This window comes from Grammomys surdaster, unplaced genomic scaffold (assembly GCF_004785775.1).
Source record: "Grammomys surdaster isolate TR1022 unplaced genomic scaffold, NIH_TR_1.0 125669, whole genome shotgun sequence".
Taxonomy (NCBI): domain Eukaryota; kingdom Metazoa; phylum Chordata; class Mammalia; order Rodentia; family Muridae; genus Grammomys; species Grammomys surdaster.
This window is the reverse complement of record NW_021620506.1, coordinates 1,208,689-1,223,568: the sequence shown is the minus strand read 5'-3', so window position 1 is coordinate 1,223,568 and position 14,880 is coordinate 1,208,689. Positions and strand designations below refer to the sequence as shown.

Sequence of the window (14,880 nt, the reverse complement as noted above, 5' to 3'; positions counted from 1 at the left end):
TTTACATAAAAGGAAGCTGATGTCTAACTTGTCAGCTCAACACTTATGATGTTATTGTTTGGTTACTTATAGGGTAGGATACTGTTAGTCGATCTCCATTCTTTGACAAAAATACTGAAGAAAATCAATTTAAAAGGAAGAAATATTTTGGTTCACAGCTTTTTAAGCTTCAAGATTTATTTTATTTTAAATTGTGTGTATATATGCATTTGTGTGGGGGTATTTGCATGAGAGTGGGTGCTAAAGGAAGCTGAAGGCATTAAATCCCTGGAGTTGCGATTGCAGGCGGTTGTGAACCACCCAATGTTGCTCAGAAACAAACTCACATCTTCTGCAAGAGTAGTTTGTGCTCTTAACTGCAGAGTCATCCCTCCAGCTCTTGCTCAGTGGTGAGAGTTCCAGTCCGTGGTCACTTCACCCTTTTGCTTTTGTGCCTGGGGTCCATCATGGCAGGGGCTTCACGAAAGGCCTTGCTCAGCTCTGGTATGTGGGCTCGAGGAGTGGCATGCACGCTGACTCCTAATCCCCAGTGACTCACTCCACCATCGAACAGTGCCAGGAGCTACTGACTAAGCCTTTAGCATATAAGCCTTTGGCACTGTTTAAGATCCAAAATCATGGGGCTGGAGAGATGGCTCAGTGGTTAAGAGCACTGGCTGCTCTTTCAGAGGACCCAGGTTCAATTTCCTGCTTGGCAGCTTAGCACTGTCTGTAACTCCAGGGGGGCTATCACCCTCATACACGAATACAAGCACGCATCAACGCACATTAAAAAAAAAAAACAAAGTCATAACAAATAAAGTCTGGCTTTAATCAATTTCTTTACTATAAAACACAATTTAAAGTGTATTTTAAAATACAATTTTAGCATTATGGTAATTTTGCAAAATTCTAAAGTAAATTCTACCTTGCAGGAAAGAGGAAATTCCTCAAAACCATCAAGTAGTTTATTCACATGTTAGAACGGGTCAACCAGTGAAAAGCCTAGAGGGGGAAAAAAAAGAGACAGCATTCAGGTGAAGAAATGATTGTATTACCCTTTATCCTCTCTGTAATCCCTTTAAGATCTAGAAAAACCATACAACAATGGTAAAAGAAGCTTTGTGTTTGGTCAAATAGAGCTGGAAATTAATTAGTGAGACCAGTTCACTAATGGTGCCCTCCCCACTAGGCCCAGACACAGCTTACTATAGACACTTAGATATTCCTGCAGAAAGCGGGAAGCAGCCAGCCACTGCGAGTCAGTGGCGAATGGTGATAGACAAACATTCAATAAAAAAAATAACAGCTTGGAAATGAAAACATGTCAGAATCCCACCGGAATAAAGAAAAAAGTGTTGAAGTATCCGATATAAGGATAATCCCACAGAATTGCAAATGGGAGTGATAAGTTATACTTCTTCTGAAATATGCAAATGATGTTCATAGGAAACTGTAGTTCGGATGTTGAAGAAGGTCTTTACAAGGACTGGAAGGATCCCTGCCAGTGTCACCACCCGCTCCCTCCTGACCTACTGTGTCCATCTGCACGACCGGCAGGCTCTGTTTGGAGCATCTTCTCTCAGCTCTAAGGTAAATTCTGAGGTCTCCCATGTCTACTTTTACACAAACAGAATTTCAGCAGAATTCTATCTGACAGTTTCCAAATTAACTGCTGTATATTGATTGTTCAGGTATCTGCTCATAAGAACCAAGAGAGAGGGACTAGAGAGATGGCTCCGTGGGTAAAGTGCTTGCCGGGCAGGCATGAGGACTGGAGTTCTGACTCCTGGCACCCACATCACCGCATGTGACCTCAGTGCCTGGGAGGGGAGGCTGAGATCCCTCTGGGGTGAGTTAGCCATATCATTGTACAGGAGGAGACTCTGGCTCAGTAAATAAGAATGTAAAACACAATCGAGGAAGACATCTGAAGTCAGCCTCCGGTCTACATACTCAACACACACATGTGCACGGACATATGTAAATGCACATAGATCACATACATACATACATGCTGGAGTGGGGAAAGGAGACGGGAGAGGGAATGAATATTATACTTTCTGCTCTGAAGAGTGGCTGGTAGGCAGAGTGGAATCTTGGACAGGTATGTAAGCACAAGCAGGTGGAAGGTGCAGAGTACACAGATTAAGAATGAAAACCAGCTTACTCTAAGATGGAAGGGTAACATCACATGCTGCACGTCGATGTTTATCTCACTATTGTACGACTGCATCAATACCCACTAGAGGTCACAGGGACTAAGTTGACTGCAATTGCACAGACCCACTGGCTGCACACACCACTGGCTGCAGACTGGCTGGTCTACACTGGCTACAGACTCGTCCACTCTATGCTCACTGCACTGTGTTTTCCTTCAGCTCCTCCAACTGGCCAGCTGCCTCTTGACACAGAGCCCCAGACCCCTTGCCATCTCCTCCCTGCTAAGTGATCACTGATCACAGTATACATACTACCGCCAATGGGATTTCCTACAACAACAATGTATTTCTTCACTTATACCTGCTGAGAACATCAATGCTGTCCTCCTGGTCACTGTACTCTGTCATGTAGCATGGAGTTGTGAGGTAGCCTACTGTCCACTTCCCTGTCTGAAATGTAAGCTCTGGGGATGAGGGCAGAGCCTGGATTTACTTACCCGGCACTCTAAACAAGCACACATAACAACATCTCAACAAATATTTTGTTGAATAAGCAAACGAAACTGCCAAACTCAGAAACGGACTTAGATGGAACTCTGGACTTGGGTATGCTTTTCAGGAAAGAGAGAGAATATACATTTCTTGCCTTCTGCTTAGCAACTGAACCTACCTGGGCTTTGCGTGTACTTCGTGGTTCAATCATGATGTTGATAAGACAGGGTTTACTTGTGTCTTGCAGAGCCTGCCTCAGTGAGTTTTGGAGCTCTTCTGGTGTTTGTACAAAATACCCTTTGCCTCCAAATGCAGTCATGATCTGCTCATAATGTGAGTTTGGCAAGAGACACATTGGAGGGACACTGAAAAGCAAGTTGTAAGTCAGCAAAACTAAAATCTTTAAGCTTCTAGAAACAAAGAATTTCCCAAGATTATCTGCAAAAAATTTAAGCTAACCCATAGGGCATACTTTTTTTTTCCAGAACAGCTCTATGTAACAGCAGTATGTAACACAAATGTCCTTGTCCCTGTCCTTCCTCTGTTCCACCTCAGGATTTTCAGGCACCTTTGGTGAGTTAGCTGAACTCCAGGCCTTTTATTACTAAAAGAAACTGCAGCTTCATCTGCCAGTGACAAAATCCTTAACAGCTACTACAACAATAACCGACAGTTTACTGACTGGCTAGGAAAGGCAGGTACCAACATGCTTGCATTTTTTTTTTGTTTGCTTGTTTGTTTTTGTTTTTTTCTGATAGATTTTTAAAAATATAGTTCTTTTCCCCTTTAGAGCAAAACCAACCAACCAAACCAAATCCAACCCAAACAAACAATCAGCTGGCACTGGGCTCTAGCCCTGACAATACCCAACAACCCTATGACAGCACTTTAAACTACCATCTGAATTCTAATTGTTGGATGTGAGTATACCCTTCAATCTGAAAGCCTTCAACTTTGAAGTCATTAATCGTCTCAGTTTTTTGAGTTTCAGCTTTGTGAAGGCTTTGGTTCTTGTTGACACTAACTTTTCAGTGGCTCCATGAGATTCGGAGAGATATGTGCATTTCTCAAAGTGTGTACTGAGTCACCTGGCTGCAGGCTGTGGTATGTGTGGTCATGTAGATCATCAGGCAATGCTAACAAGGCTAACTGGCAATGTCACAGAGCAGTCTGGCCCATGTTTCTTGTCCTCTGGTACAGCTGGCTGTTCACTACACAGAAGCAGTAGAGGGCACAGTGTGGAGATAGCACCATGAGGGCTGAGATGTCAGCACACGAGACTGTACCCCCTTTATTTTTGCTTGTTTTGGGACAGGTCCTTGCTACATAGCAGACTGACCTGGAACTCAGTACATAGCTCAGGCTGCTAACTTCAAGTCTGAATCCCCCTGCCTCCGCCTCCCAAGTTTTCCCCATATTTTGTATTGAATCTTTGTGTGTGTGATCGAGTCTTGGACTCATCAGCTTAAGCAGTCCTCTTGCCTCAGCATCCAGGAAGAGTAGGTGGACTACACATATGTGTCACTACACATAGCTCCCTGTATTTTTATTGTTGATATAGCAACGTCTAAAAGAACTTTCTGTAATGATAGAGATGGTTTATGTACAGTATGCTGGCCACACGCTGTCTGTTACTATGAGTACTTGAAATTGAACTAAACCAAGAAATTGAATCATTAAAAAATATTTTATTTATTGATTGATTGATTGATTGAGACAGGGTTTTCCTGTGTAGCCCTGACTGTCCCAGAACTCACTCTGTAGACCAGACTGCCTGGTCTCAAACTCGGAGATCTCCCTGCCTCTGCCTGGGATTAAAGGAGTGTGCCAACATGCTTGGCAACAAGAGATTTATTTTTATTTTATGTGTATGGGTGTTATACTGGCATGATGTCTGGGTACACATGTGTGCAGTACCCAAGGAAGCCAGAAGAGGGCATCAGATCATCTGTCATGGAGCCATCAACTGTCAACAACTTCTCAGCTAAAGACGAGAGAATTTCTTTTCTTTTAAAATAAGAAACTGGGTTTTATGTAATTCAAGCTGGCCTAGACTTGCTCTGGTGGTTTGAATATGCTTGGCCCAGGCGGTAGCACTATTAGGAAGTGTGTCCTTGTTGGAGTGGTAGGGGTGGACTTTGAGAGTTTCCTCCTAGCTGTGTGAGGATGTCTTTCTTCCTGGCTACCCTTCAGATCAAGATGCAGAACTCTCAGCTCCTCTAGCACTGTCTGCCTGATGCTGCCATGCTTCCTGCTGTGATGATAATGAACTGAACCTCTGAACCTGTAAGCCAGCCCCAATTACATGTTGTCCCTTATAAGAGTTGCCTTGGTCACAGTGTCCTGCTCACAGCAGTAAAACCCTAAGACACTTGCTATGCAGCTAAGGATGACCTTGAACTTCTTGCCTTTAATGTCAGGATTACAGGTGTGCCCCAGTATATTCAAGATATGAAATACTGGGGATCAAACTCAGGGCGTTGTGCATAAAAGGCAAGTACTCTACCACCTGAACCACATCCTCAGTCTAGAAACTGAACTTTTCACTTTACTTTTAACTAAATTTAAGTAGCAACATGGGATCAGGAGCTACTACACCCGTCAACACAGTCTATATTATCAACTATAATGAAGCCAAAGAAAAGGCATGGTGTGGTGGTTTGAATAAAAATGGCCGCCATAGGCTCATGTGTTTGAATACTTGGTCCCCAGTAGGTGGAACTATTTGGGAAGGATTATGAGGTGTGGCCTCTTTGGAGGAGGTTTACTACTGGGGGCAGGCTTTGAGCTTTCAAAAGACAATGCCATTCCCAGTGTACTGTGTCTCCTGCTTGTGGATCACAGTGTGAGCTCTCAGGGGTGCTCCAGCCCCATGTCTTCACTCCACCATCAGAAACTCTAACCCTCTAGCACTTTAAGCCTGATTAAACTTTTTTTTCCATAAGTTTCCTTGGTTGTGATATTTTATCAGAGCAATGAAGTAACTAATACAAATGGTAAAAACAACTGTGAAACCATACATAAATGAAAACACTATACTCTTCTCTATCCTCACTGTCTCATAAACTTTTATTTGTATACCCACAGCCAGTTCTAACAGTCTTCAGTTTGACTCTGGCATCAGATAATAAAGGTTTAGCCTTTGTGGTAAAAGAAAGCAAGATCTTTAAATTATACATAACACACCAGCACCTGTGATGGCTAAGCTTGGCTGTCATCTTGACTGCATCTGAAATCAACTAAAACCCAAGCATCTGGGCATGTCTGTGAGAGGCTTCACTTGACTGGATCATTTCAGGTGGGAAGACCCACCCCTGATGGCATCTGTACAAAAGGACGTGGGAGAAGGGAGCTTTTGCTTTTGGCTGCTTGCCCTCACTCTTGCTGGCAAGTCCATCTATTCTGCTGCTGAGACATTCCTTCACTGGTATTATAGCCTGCTTCGTCAGGATTCCAACACAGACTAAAGACCAGCCTCGTGGACTGAACAACTATTGAGTCCTTCTGTTGTTGAACTAGCCAGACAAACCACAACCTGTAAACCACACTAATAACTCCCCTTATAACATATGCTGATTCTTCTATACACTCATGAGTTCTGTTCCTTGAGAGAACCTTGACTAATACAGCATCGATAGTCCTCCCTAGTACGGTGTCAGTAACAGCACTACTGCTACTTAAATGTAAACACAGAGCTTGCTCTGCGTCTTCAGTGGTTCCCTGATTATAAACAATCAACTGTCATGGGTAGTCTTATAAAAAGGAACCATGAAGCGATGGCTTCTGCCCTTTAAAGGGCCTGAGGAACTAACCAAGTGTATGATATGGAGCCGCATTCCAACACAGCAAACTTTTAAACGACAAACCAAGCTGGGCAGTGGTGGTGCACGCCTTTAATTCCAGCACTTGGGAGGCAGAGGCAGGCAGATTTCTGAGTTCGAGAGTTCGAGGCTTGCCTGGTCTACAGAGTGAGTTCCAGGACAGCCAGGGCTACACAGAGAAACCCTGTCTGGAAAAACAAAAAAAATTAAAAAAAAAAAAAAGACAAACCAAATACTTGACATAATATAGTTGGCATAATATAATTATACACTGTTTTAAGTTACTCACATTGTAGTAGCATCTTGAAAATTTAACATTTTCTCCCAGGTGTCAGCATCAAAACCTTGGTAAATTCCATTATTGTTCACTACCAAGAGTATGATTGGCAAGTTGTACCTGAAAATAAACTATGAAGATGTCATCCTTCCTAAAGCAATTTCTTTTATTAAAACTGAAATTTTTACTTAAAAGTGGATGTTTTCTATAAGAAAATCTCAATATCAGAGAGAAAATCAAGTATTTATTATCCTAATGAAAAAATACCAAATCACTGATAGAAACATCAGAGTAGTGGAAAGTGTTCAAGACTCAGCCTGGTAATCTACTTAGCTATGAACCTTGGGTAAATCACTGAACTTCTCCAGTTGGTTACAAGAAAAAACATCTTCCCCACTCCTCTGAGGCCTATTTCTAAATGGTTCCTAGGAACACTGAAAAGTCTCATTCTATTACTGAATGCCTCGATGACAACCAGCCTGCGCTGGATGCTGTGAGAAGCACAGACAACTAACACCCAATCTGCATCTCTGATCAAACAGCACAGCATGATCAGTACAGAGAAAGAGCATCCACAATGTCTTCAACAGTATAGCAAAGCTAAAAACCCAGAAAGCTGACAAAGAATGTGGGCTTTGTTGTCTAAACATATACAATTTCTGAGGGCTTGGAGTCGTGATACAACTAAGTAAAGGAACATGGCAACTATTTGTTCTCTGTGCTAGAAGGGAGTTATCAACGGCTAAATTCTCGGGCTGGAGAGATAGCTCAGCGGTTAAGAGTACTGACTGCTCTTCTAAAGGTCCTGAGTTCAATTCCCAACAACAACATGGTAGCTCACAACCATCTGTAATGGGCATCTAATGCCTTCTTCTGGTGTGTCTGAAGACAGTGAAAGTTACCCACATACATGAAAGAAAGAAATAAAACTTTTAAAAAAAAAGCTAAATTCTCTCCATACATCATCTTTTGGCATATATCAAGTGGTTGTCAATATAGACCTCTGACAGACCATATTTTATCCTAATACATGGGTTCATGTAGTCCAGGCTGACCTTGAACTTGCTATGCAGCAGAGGATAACTTGGAACTCCACATCCTTCTGCCTCCACTGCTACCTCAGGACTACAGAGTTCTTGCCAAACCTTGATCTTGACAGTTTTATATATCAAAGCTTTGAAAATCCCAAAACATGATTCACAGAACCCCACTAAGCAGAACAGATTTATTATAGCTTAACTACAGCTGGGTAAGGGGGTGGCAGAGTCCTCAGTTGATATGTCTCTGCTTTCTCCATGAAAGCTCGGACAGTGCCATGCAGGACACCTGCTTATGAAGCAAGAGAGTCTTGTAAGACTTCCTAGTTATGAGCATGGAATACTATGACTTCCAGCTCTGCATTACCTGCAGATGGTTTCCACTTCCATGCCAGAGAATCCAAAGGCACTGTCTCCTTCCACACAGACCACTCGCTGCCCAGGACTTCTCTCTTTAGCCACTATAGCGGCTGCAATAGCAAATCCCAAACCAACTCCCATTGTTCCAAAAGAACCAGCATCAAGCCTGTTAAGAAGAAAACTAAAATCAAACTCTCTTACACATATCATGCAGTGCAGTGTTAACAAAACCCTTTCAGTCTATGTTTATGTGGTTTGTGGAAAAAATTAATAAATGTTTTTCTTTAATATAAAATCTTTGGAACATAAGGAACTAATTTGTCAAGGATAAACAGCATGAAAGGAAACAGCCACTCACGCTTGCTTGGATGACTATAAATATATTCTCAGAACAATGAATATGCAAATTATACTATACCAAGGACTATGATGCATAAAAACTATAAAACTATAAAATCTCACTGAAGAACATATTTATGATCTGGGCAGTGGTGGTGTATGCCTTTAATCCCAGCACTCAGGAGGCAAAGGCAGGCAGATCTCTGTGTTCAAGGCCAGCCTGGTCTACAGAACAAGTTCTAGGACAGCCAGGGCTATACAGAAAAACCTCATCAGGAAAAACAATAACAATAAAAAACCACTTATGTGGGGCTGGAGAGATGGCTCAGAGGTTAGGAAAACTTGTTGCTTTGTCAGAAGACCTGAGTTTTATCCCTGGCACCACATGGAGGCTTGCAATGGCCTGTAACTCCAGTTCCAGGGAATCCAAAAGCCCCTTTCTTACTTCTGAGGGCACCAAGCAGACATGTGGTACACATACATACACACAGGCAAATCACACACATAAAATAAATGAAAGACATCTGAAGAAAAATTTAAAATACATTTATGAAATATGTTCCTATACACTAGGCATGTACAGTCGTCAAATGTTTTTTATAATCAGCTTCACTGGGGTTTCAAATGAGACATGCTGTCATTTCTTCCTGGAGTCTCACCTGTGACGAGGAAGGTGGTTCTGAAGCACAGTCCGTCCAATGTCCATGGTGTTTGCTCCCTCGCTTACTATGAAACAGTCTCTGGGCAGCTGTTCTTGAACGTGGAAGAACACTGTGTAATAATTCATAGGGAGGGACTTTTTGGAAGCTAATTCCTAAAACAGCAGAAGCGAGTATACAATAAATTATGTTGGGACATCATGAAAAAAACCGATGACAATAAGCTATTACTATAGTTATTTTAGAACAGTTTAATGTTACCAATAAGCTACAAGATTCCCAAATGGCTGCATAGTGGCTACTCTTTGAACTGTGAACAATCCAGAACCATGCTCACAACAATGTGCCCTACAGTCCCAGCTGGGACACGATGAACAAGCTGGGGAATCTCCCATGTCCCAGTGAGTTGACACACCTTACCATATCAAACACCTGAAGTCATACAGTAAAGATGGCCAAGCAACACTGGGTTCAACAAAACAGAACAATCTTACTGCACTCTCTTAGAAAAATACTGTCATGCATTTTTCAGAATATTTTTATGTGAAATATGGCCCTAAGTTTAAAACTAAGATGTTAGGATTACAGAAGATGATCTGAAAACCTGGCTCTTCTCTCACACATTGTAAAAGAGCTACATTATATCGGTTACTTTAGAAGTCCCTGAATGAGAGACATAGCAAGGTAGATGTCTTCAGACAGCCACAGGTCTGCTAGCACTGGGAGGAGCCACTGTGTTTCATCACTACCAGTCCCATCTGGTCCCAGAACTCCAGCCTCGCCTGTGCTAACCCCTCTGCTGGAGATTATATATCCAAGATGCACAGAGACTCTGCACACCACTACAGCAGACAGAGGGGCAAGCCCTGTGAGGACCCTGGGGTATTTACAATAACCGAGAAAACAGAACTGAGCCTGGGCAGTAGAAATGGTGACAGTGGAGGAGAGCCACAAGAGTTTCTAGCAGTGACATAAAAGTTAAATGGCAATGTGTGTGAGAGTGTGTGTGTGTGTTGTGTGTGTATGTGTGTGCATGTGCATGTATGTGTGCATGTGCATGTGCGTGTGCGTGTGGGACGAAGTGGATAAAACATTGATCAAATTTTCCATTTTGAAGAAGGAACTATCACACTCACATGCTTGAAGGAAAGATATCTTAAGAACAGATAGCTATCTCCTAACACGCCCTGGATATAACTGATATTCTGCACCAGAATCAAACTGACAACTTTCCAAAGTCAGCCTGCTTTTCTTCTACTGGTTTACAGCAGTCTCAAACCAAGACTCTTTGGATGCTCAATCATGCAAGGAGCTTGAGGCTCTTCCAAGGTAAAGCACACACTAACTACAACATGTACTCACACACAAGAGCGACAACATGTATGCATACACAAGGGCATGCACAGATTTTGTTTCTTATTTACATAGTTAAAAACTCACCTTTTGGTGGGGAGCATTCTTTAAGATTTGAAACAGGTTTTCTCTGTGAAAGCCCTGGCTTTCCTAGAAACTCACTTTGTAGACCAGGCTAGCCTCAAACTCTGCCTGCCTCTGCCTCCCAAGTGCTGGGATTAAAGGTGTGACCCCTATGTCTGGCTTCACTACCATTTTTAACTTTTTTTTTTCCAAAGGAGAGGTGGCTTATTCAGGGCAGAGGGCAAAGGTGGGGAGAGAAACAGGAGAAGATGGCGGGGAGAGAGAGCAGAGAAGTACAGGAGTAGAGGCCAGCCGTGACCATGTCCATTTTTAACTCTTATCCCACTCTCTCTCTTTTTTTTTCAGTCTTTCATATGATTTTATTTTCTCCCTTCAACCATAATAATATGATATCCAAATTTTGTCTTAACTGGTGGGTCTGTAAACACAGGCTTATCCATCCCACTGACAGGCAAGGCAAATGCTGCTTCTTGAAATGGCCCCACCATGGATCCTCTGGTCATCCAACCCAAGTCACCCCCTTGTCTGGCTTTATCTTCACTATATTGTGTGGCCACTTCACTGAATCTCATCCCAGACTTTAACTTTTCCATGGCTTCCATGATTTTCCCATGTTTTTCACATAGAATATGTCTGACCTTTACTGCACTGCCACCACCTTTAGGACCCTGAGACTTCTTGTCAGCACTGTCACTCCCAGAGGCTGCACCTCCTTTCCCTCCTTTTCCAGAACCACTTTTCCCTTTTGGCGGCATCTCTTAAGCTTGCGGTTGAACTCTCCCCACTCTCTCTCTTGTGAGAACTGTGCCCTAGGTTTTTCATCCCCAGGCTTACAAGTGCAGTGCTTCCTACGACTGTCTACGCCCTATTAGGGAAGGACTAAGCAATCCAACAACCTGAGGGATCTTGAATTTCCACTGGCCCCATGTTACCTTGGAGACAGCTTCATTGCTCTTCATTTTCTCCCTCAGAGTCTTCCACCACTTGCTGTCTGTGGGGTACTGCCATGGAGTTTTATCAAACTGTTCTAAAAGCTAAAAATATAACAAAACAAACTTTTCTTTCCTTTTTGAAAATAGACTTCAGTCACATGAACATAGAAATCTTCCTAAAGAAGGCTTGTGACACACTGCAGGAGGCTCACAGCCCCTGTTCTGCCCTTCCCATTGGCTTACACACTTGCTTCTCTGCCTGCAGTGAGTGACTGACCAAGGGCTTCAAATCACCCAAGTGACTGCACATTTGACAGGAATAGCATCTGCATCTCAACGCTGTGCATTCTACATGGCAGCTACACAGAATCAAGTGACAAAGGTGACCCTGTCTGATCTCCTGCCACAATGAAATGTATAAATGACATACAAATAAGAAGTCTGCCAAGTCACTGATTACAGCTCGAAGAGTAAAAAACTCTTTATTATCTGAAAATAAACCATTAGATTTTCCTACTGTGTAACAAGTCAAATTTAATTCCTTTAAAAGCTATACTGTAATTTTTTTTTCAGAAAGGTAAATTCTACTTAACTGAATTCTGGTTTGAATGACTTTAAATTTTTATGTGTTAAGTTAGTGTTCTAAAATGCTAACTTCCACAAATATAAACAATGTACAATAAGCAGAATTTACCAAGTTTAAAAGTTGCAGTTGCTTTTCCATTATAAACTTAGTTTAAAAGTGATGTCACTAAACATGCCACCAAGTGAATCAAAACCAGCATTATCCAGAATTGACTGTTTTAGGGACCAATCTACAGAAACTCAAACCCAGAGAAAGGCTCTTACCTGTTTAGAAACAGCATTTATGTCTCCCAGCAAAGTAACAGAAGGCCTTACGTTATTCCCCAATTCTTCTGGACAGATATCAATCTAAAAAAGACAAAAACCCAAAGAACAAGCCACGTTTGGTCATTTTTGTTTTGAAGAAACGTTCAAAACAAAATCTTTTTTATTTTATGTGTATGTGTGTTTTGTCTGCATGTATGTCTGTGTATCACATGTATGCCTGGTATCCAAAGAGGACAGAAGAAGGCATCAAATGCTCTAGGACTGGAGTTACATATCATTGTGAGCTGCTGTGTGAGTGCTGGGACTTGAACCTGGGTCCTCTGGAAGAGCAGCCAGCTCTCCAGCCCACTGTGTTTGCTCTGAAAAGCCTTTCAGAAGGGCTGTTGTGATGCCTCAGTGGATAGCAGCACCTTCCACCAGGTCTGATGACCAACTCCACAGGTTGTCTTCTGGCGTCAGCACATGTTACACGACATGCAAGTACACATACATATATACATGTACACATGCACACGTACACATGCTAAATCAATGTAATTAATACAAATAATAAGCAATGGTATAACAAAAAAAAACTTTAAGAAGAGCTAGAGAGACTGCCTAGAAGTTAAGAGCCTCAACTGTTCTTCTAGAGACCTTGGTTTGATCCCCAGCACCCACTTAGAGGCTCACATCAGTAACTCCAGTTCCAGGGGATCCGATGCCATTATCTGGAACACATACAGAGTCATGGGAGAGGTTAGAACTTTCCAGGGATTCAGTTTAATGGCAGGTGAAAGCAAAGGCAGTTAGAGATCTCAAAAGGCTGACAGTTTTGGCATCTAAAAGACATATTCACCCCTAACAAGGCGGAGGGTGTCTCTCCAGCCTACCATCCTACTTAAGCCTCTTTCCCTATCTTTAAATACAGTAGAACTGTGAAGAGGCAAATTACCCTTTTCAAACTATGCAAAACTTGACTTTGAAAGCTTTTCTGGTTAGAATTAGCACATGGTACCTTGTAGGCTTGAAAGGGTAGCTTAACTCTGGCACCTGTAATTATGTCAGATAATTTGTAAAATCTATTTTTGTCAGAAGAAAAAAGGTTCTTTACAAAAGCCGAGAAGAAAGCAGAGCTTACAGTGGCTAAGAGGGGAACAAAGAGCTGATCTGAAGCCCCGCTCTGAGTACCTGAATAAACTTCACATCTGCCTGATATCTTGGAGGCAGTCCAAAATGTAATATCCAGTTTAGTCTCGCACCAAATAACACAATCACATCAGCAAACTGCAAAGCCCTATTTAAAAAGAAAAGAATGTGATTTAACAAGAGCATACTGACACTTTTTCTTGAGTTGTTCTAAACTTCTTAAAATATTTTCAAGGTCTAAATAATTTGGAGCTTCTAGAATAAATCTGATCTTTCAGATTAAAGTAAGTTTTGGAAAGCTGGGAAGATAGCTCAGTGCACAAAATGCTTGCTAGGCAAGCCTGACAACCTGAGTTCAGATCGCCAGCACCACATTGGGGCTGACTGCTGTGGTGCACATCTGTGCTGAGCACTGGGGGCAGGACAGGTGGACATGGTGGGTCCTGGAAGCCAGGTGCCTAGTCAAACAGTAAGAGAGATCCTGCCTCAAAACTAAGGAGAGCGTGAAGGACAAAGAAAGCTAAGATCAACTTTGACATCTACGTGTGCATGTTTGTGCTTCACCCTCAACACCATCCACCTACACACACACACAAGGACATGATGTGTTGTTAGTTTGTTTTGTTTTGAAGATAGGGTATTGCTTTTTTAACTAAAGCTGGCCTCAAACTTGTGATCCTCTTCCCTGGCCTCCTAAAAGCTGGGGTTACAGGTGTATACCACTGTGCCTGGATATGTTTTCTAGGAGCAGGTGTTTATAAACATCATTCATATTCTAGAATTTCCTTTTTTTTTAACCCCCCAAGAAATAGTCTGATGTAGCCCAGATTGGCCTCAAATTCTTTATGTAGGAGGACAACTTTGAACTTCTGGTTCTTATAACTATGTTCTCAGTGATAAAACCACGTGCCTCCATTCCCGATTCATGAGTGCAGGACTTCACGCCTGCTAGGTAAGCACTTTCTTAACAGAGCTACATTCTCAACCTGGAATTGCTTTCTAAAATACACTACAAATTACCTAATGTTCAAATCACTGAGACAAGGCTGTGTTTACACAAATTTTCAGTAACTTGATCATCTAAATTCTGGTCCGTTGCTTTGTGAAAATTCCAAGGAGTCTACAGATGGTACTATATGTACAGATGCACACCACTAGGTAGGTGCCAGAGGCAGCAATCGTGCTATGCGATTCCAAGTGAAGAATTTTTACAAATATCCAGAAAACAAAAAGAATGAAATTGCGTAAGAGTCCAAACAACTTCCTCTCCCGAGTGAAGCCCATTGGCACACACCCATCAAAGGCTCCTGTACTGTGCCTCGAGCCCTTCCATCGCCCTGGGCCCTTCCATCGCCCCGAGCCCTTCCATCGCCTCGAGCCCTTCCATTGCCCCGAGCCCTTCCTT

General features: G+C 42.3%; 2 protein-coding genes across 2 annotated transcripts in view; both read right to left on the bottom strand.

Moving 5' to 3' along the window:
* Window positions 1-790: 790 nt before the first annotated feature.
* Hacl1 (2-hydroxyacyl-CoA lyase 1) overlaps window positions 791-14,880 on the bottom strand; it is a 36,064-nt gene continuing 21,974 nt past the window's right edge. The window contains exons 10-17 of the mRNA XM_028787493.1: window positions 13,518-13,623; window positions 12,345-12,428; window positions 11,496-11,597; window positions 9,127-9,281; window positions 8,136-8,294; window positions 6,744-6,851; window positions 2,812-2,998; window positions 791-984 (exon numbers count right to left, since the gene is read on the bottom strand). Coding sequence (XP_028643326.1) covers window positions 952-984; window positions 2,812-2,998; window positions 6,744-6,851; window positions 8,136-8,294; window positions 9,127-9,281; window positions 11,496-11,597; window positions 12,345-12,428; window positions 13,518-13,623 — 934 coding nt within the window. The 3' untranslated portion in view covers window positions 791-951. The remainder of the gene's footprint in view (window positions 985-2,811; window positions 2,999-6,743; window positions 6,852-8,135; window positions 8,295-9,126; window positions 9,282-11,495; window positions 11,598-12,344; window positions 12,429-13,517; window positions 13,624-14,880) is intronic.
* On the bottom strand, window positions 10,897-11,489 carry LOC114638910 (peptidyl-prolyl cis-trans isomerase NIMA-interacting 4). Its single transcript, XM_028787500.1, has one exon. It carries the CDS (start codon window positions 11,316-11,318, stop codon window positions 10,923-10,925), a length of 396 nt encoding a protein of 131 aa, XP_028643333.1. The 5' UTR covers window positions 11,319-11,489; the 3' UTR covers window positions 10,897-10,922.

Bases quoted from the DNA above. Each gene is read 5' to 3' on its own strand.
- LOC114638910 (XM_028787500.1), bottom strand. From the start codon at position 11,318: ATGCCGCCAAAAGGGAAAAGTGGTTCTGGAAAAGGAGGGAAAGGAGGT.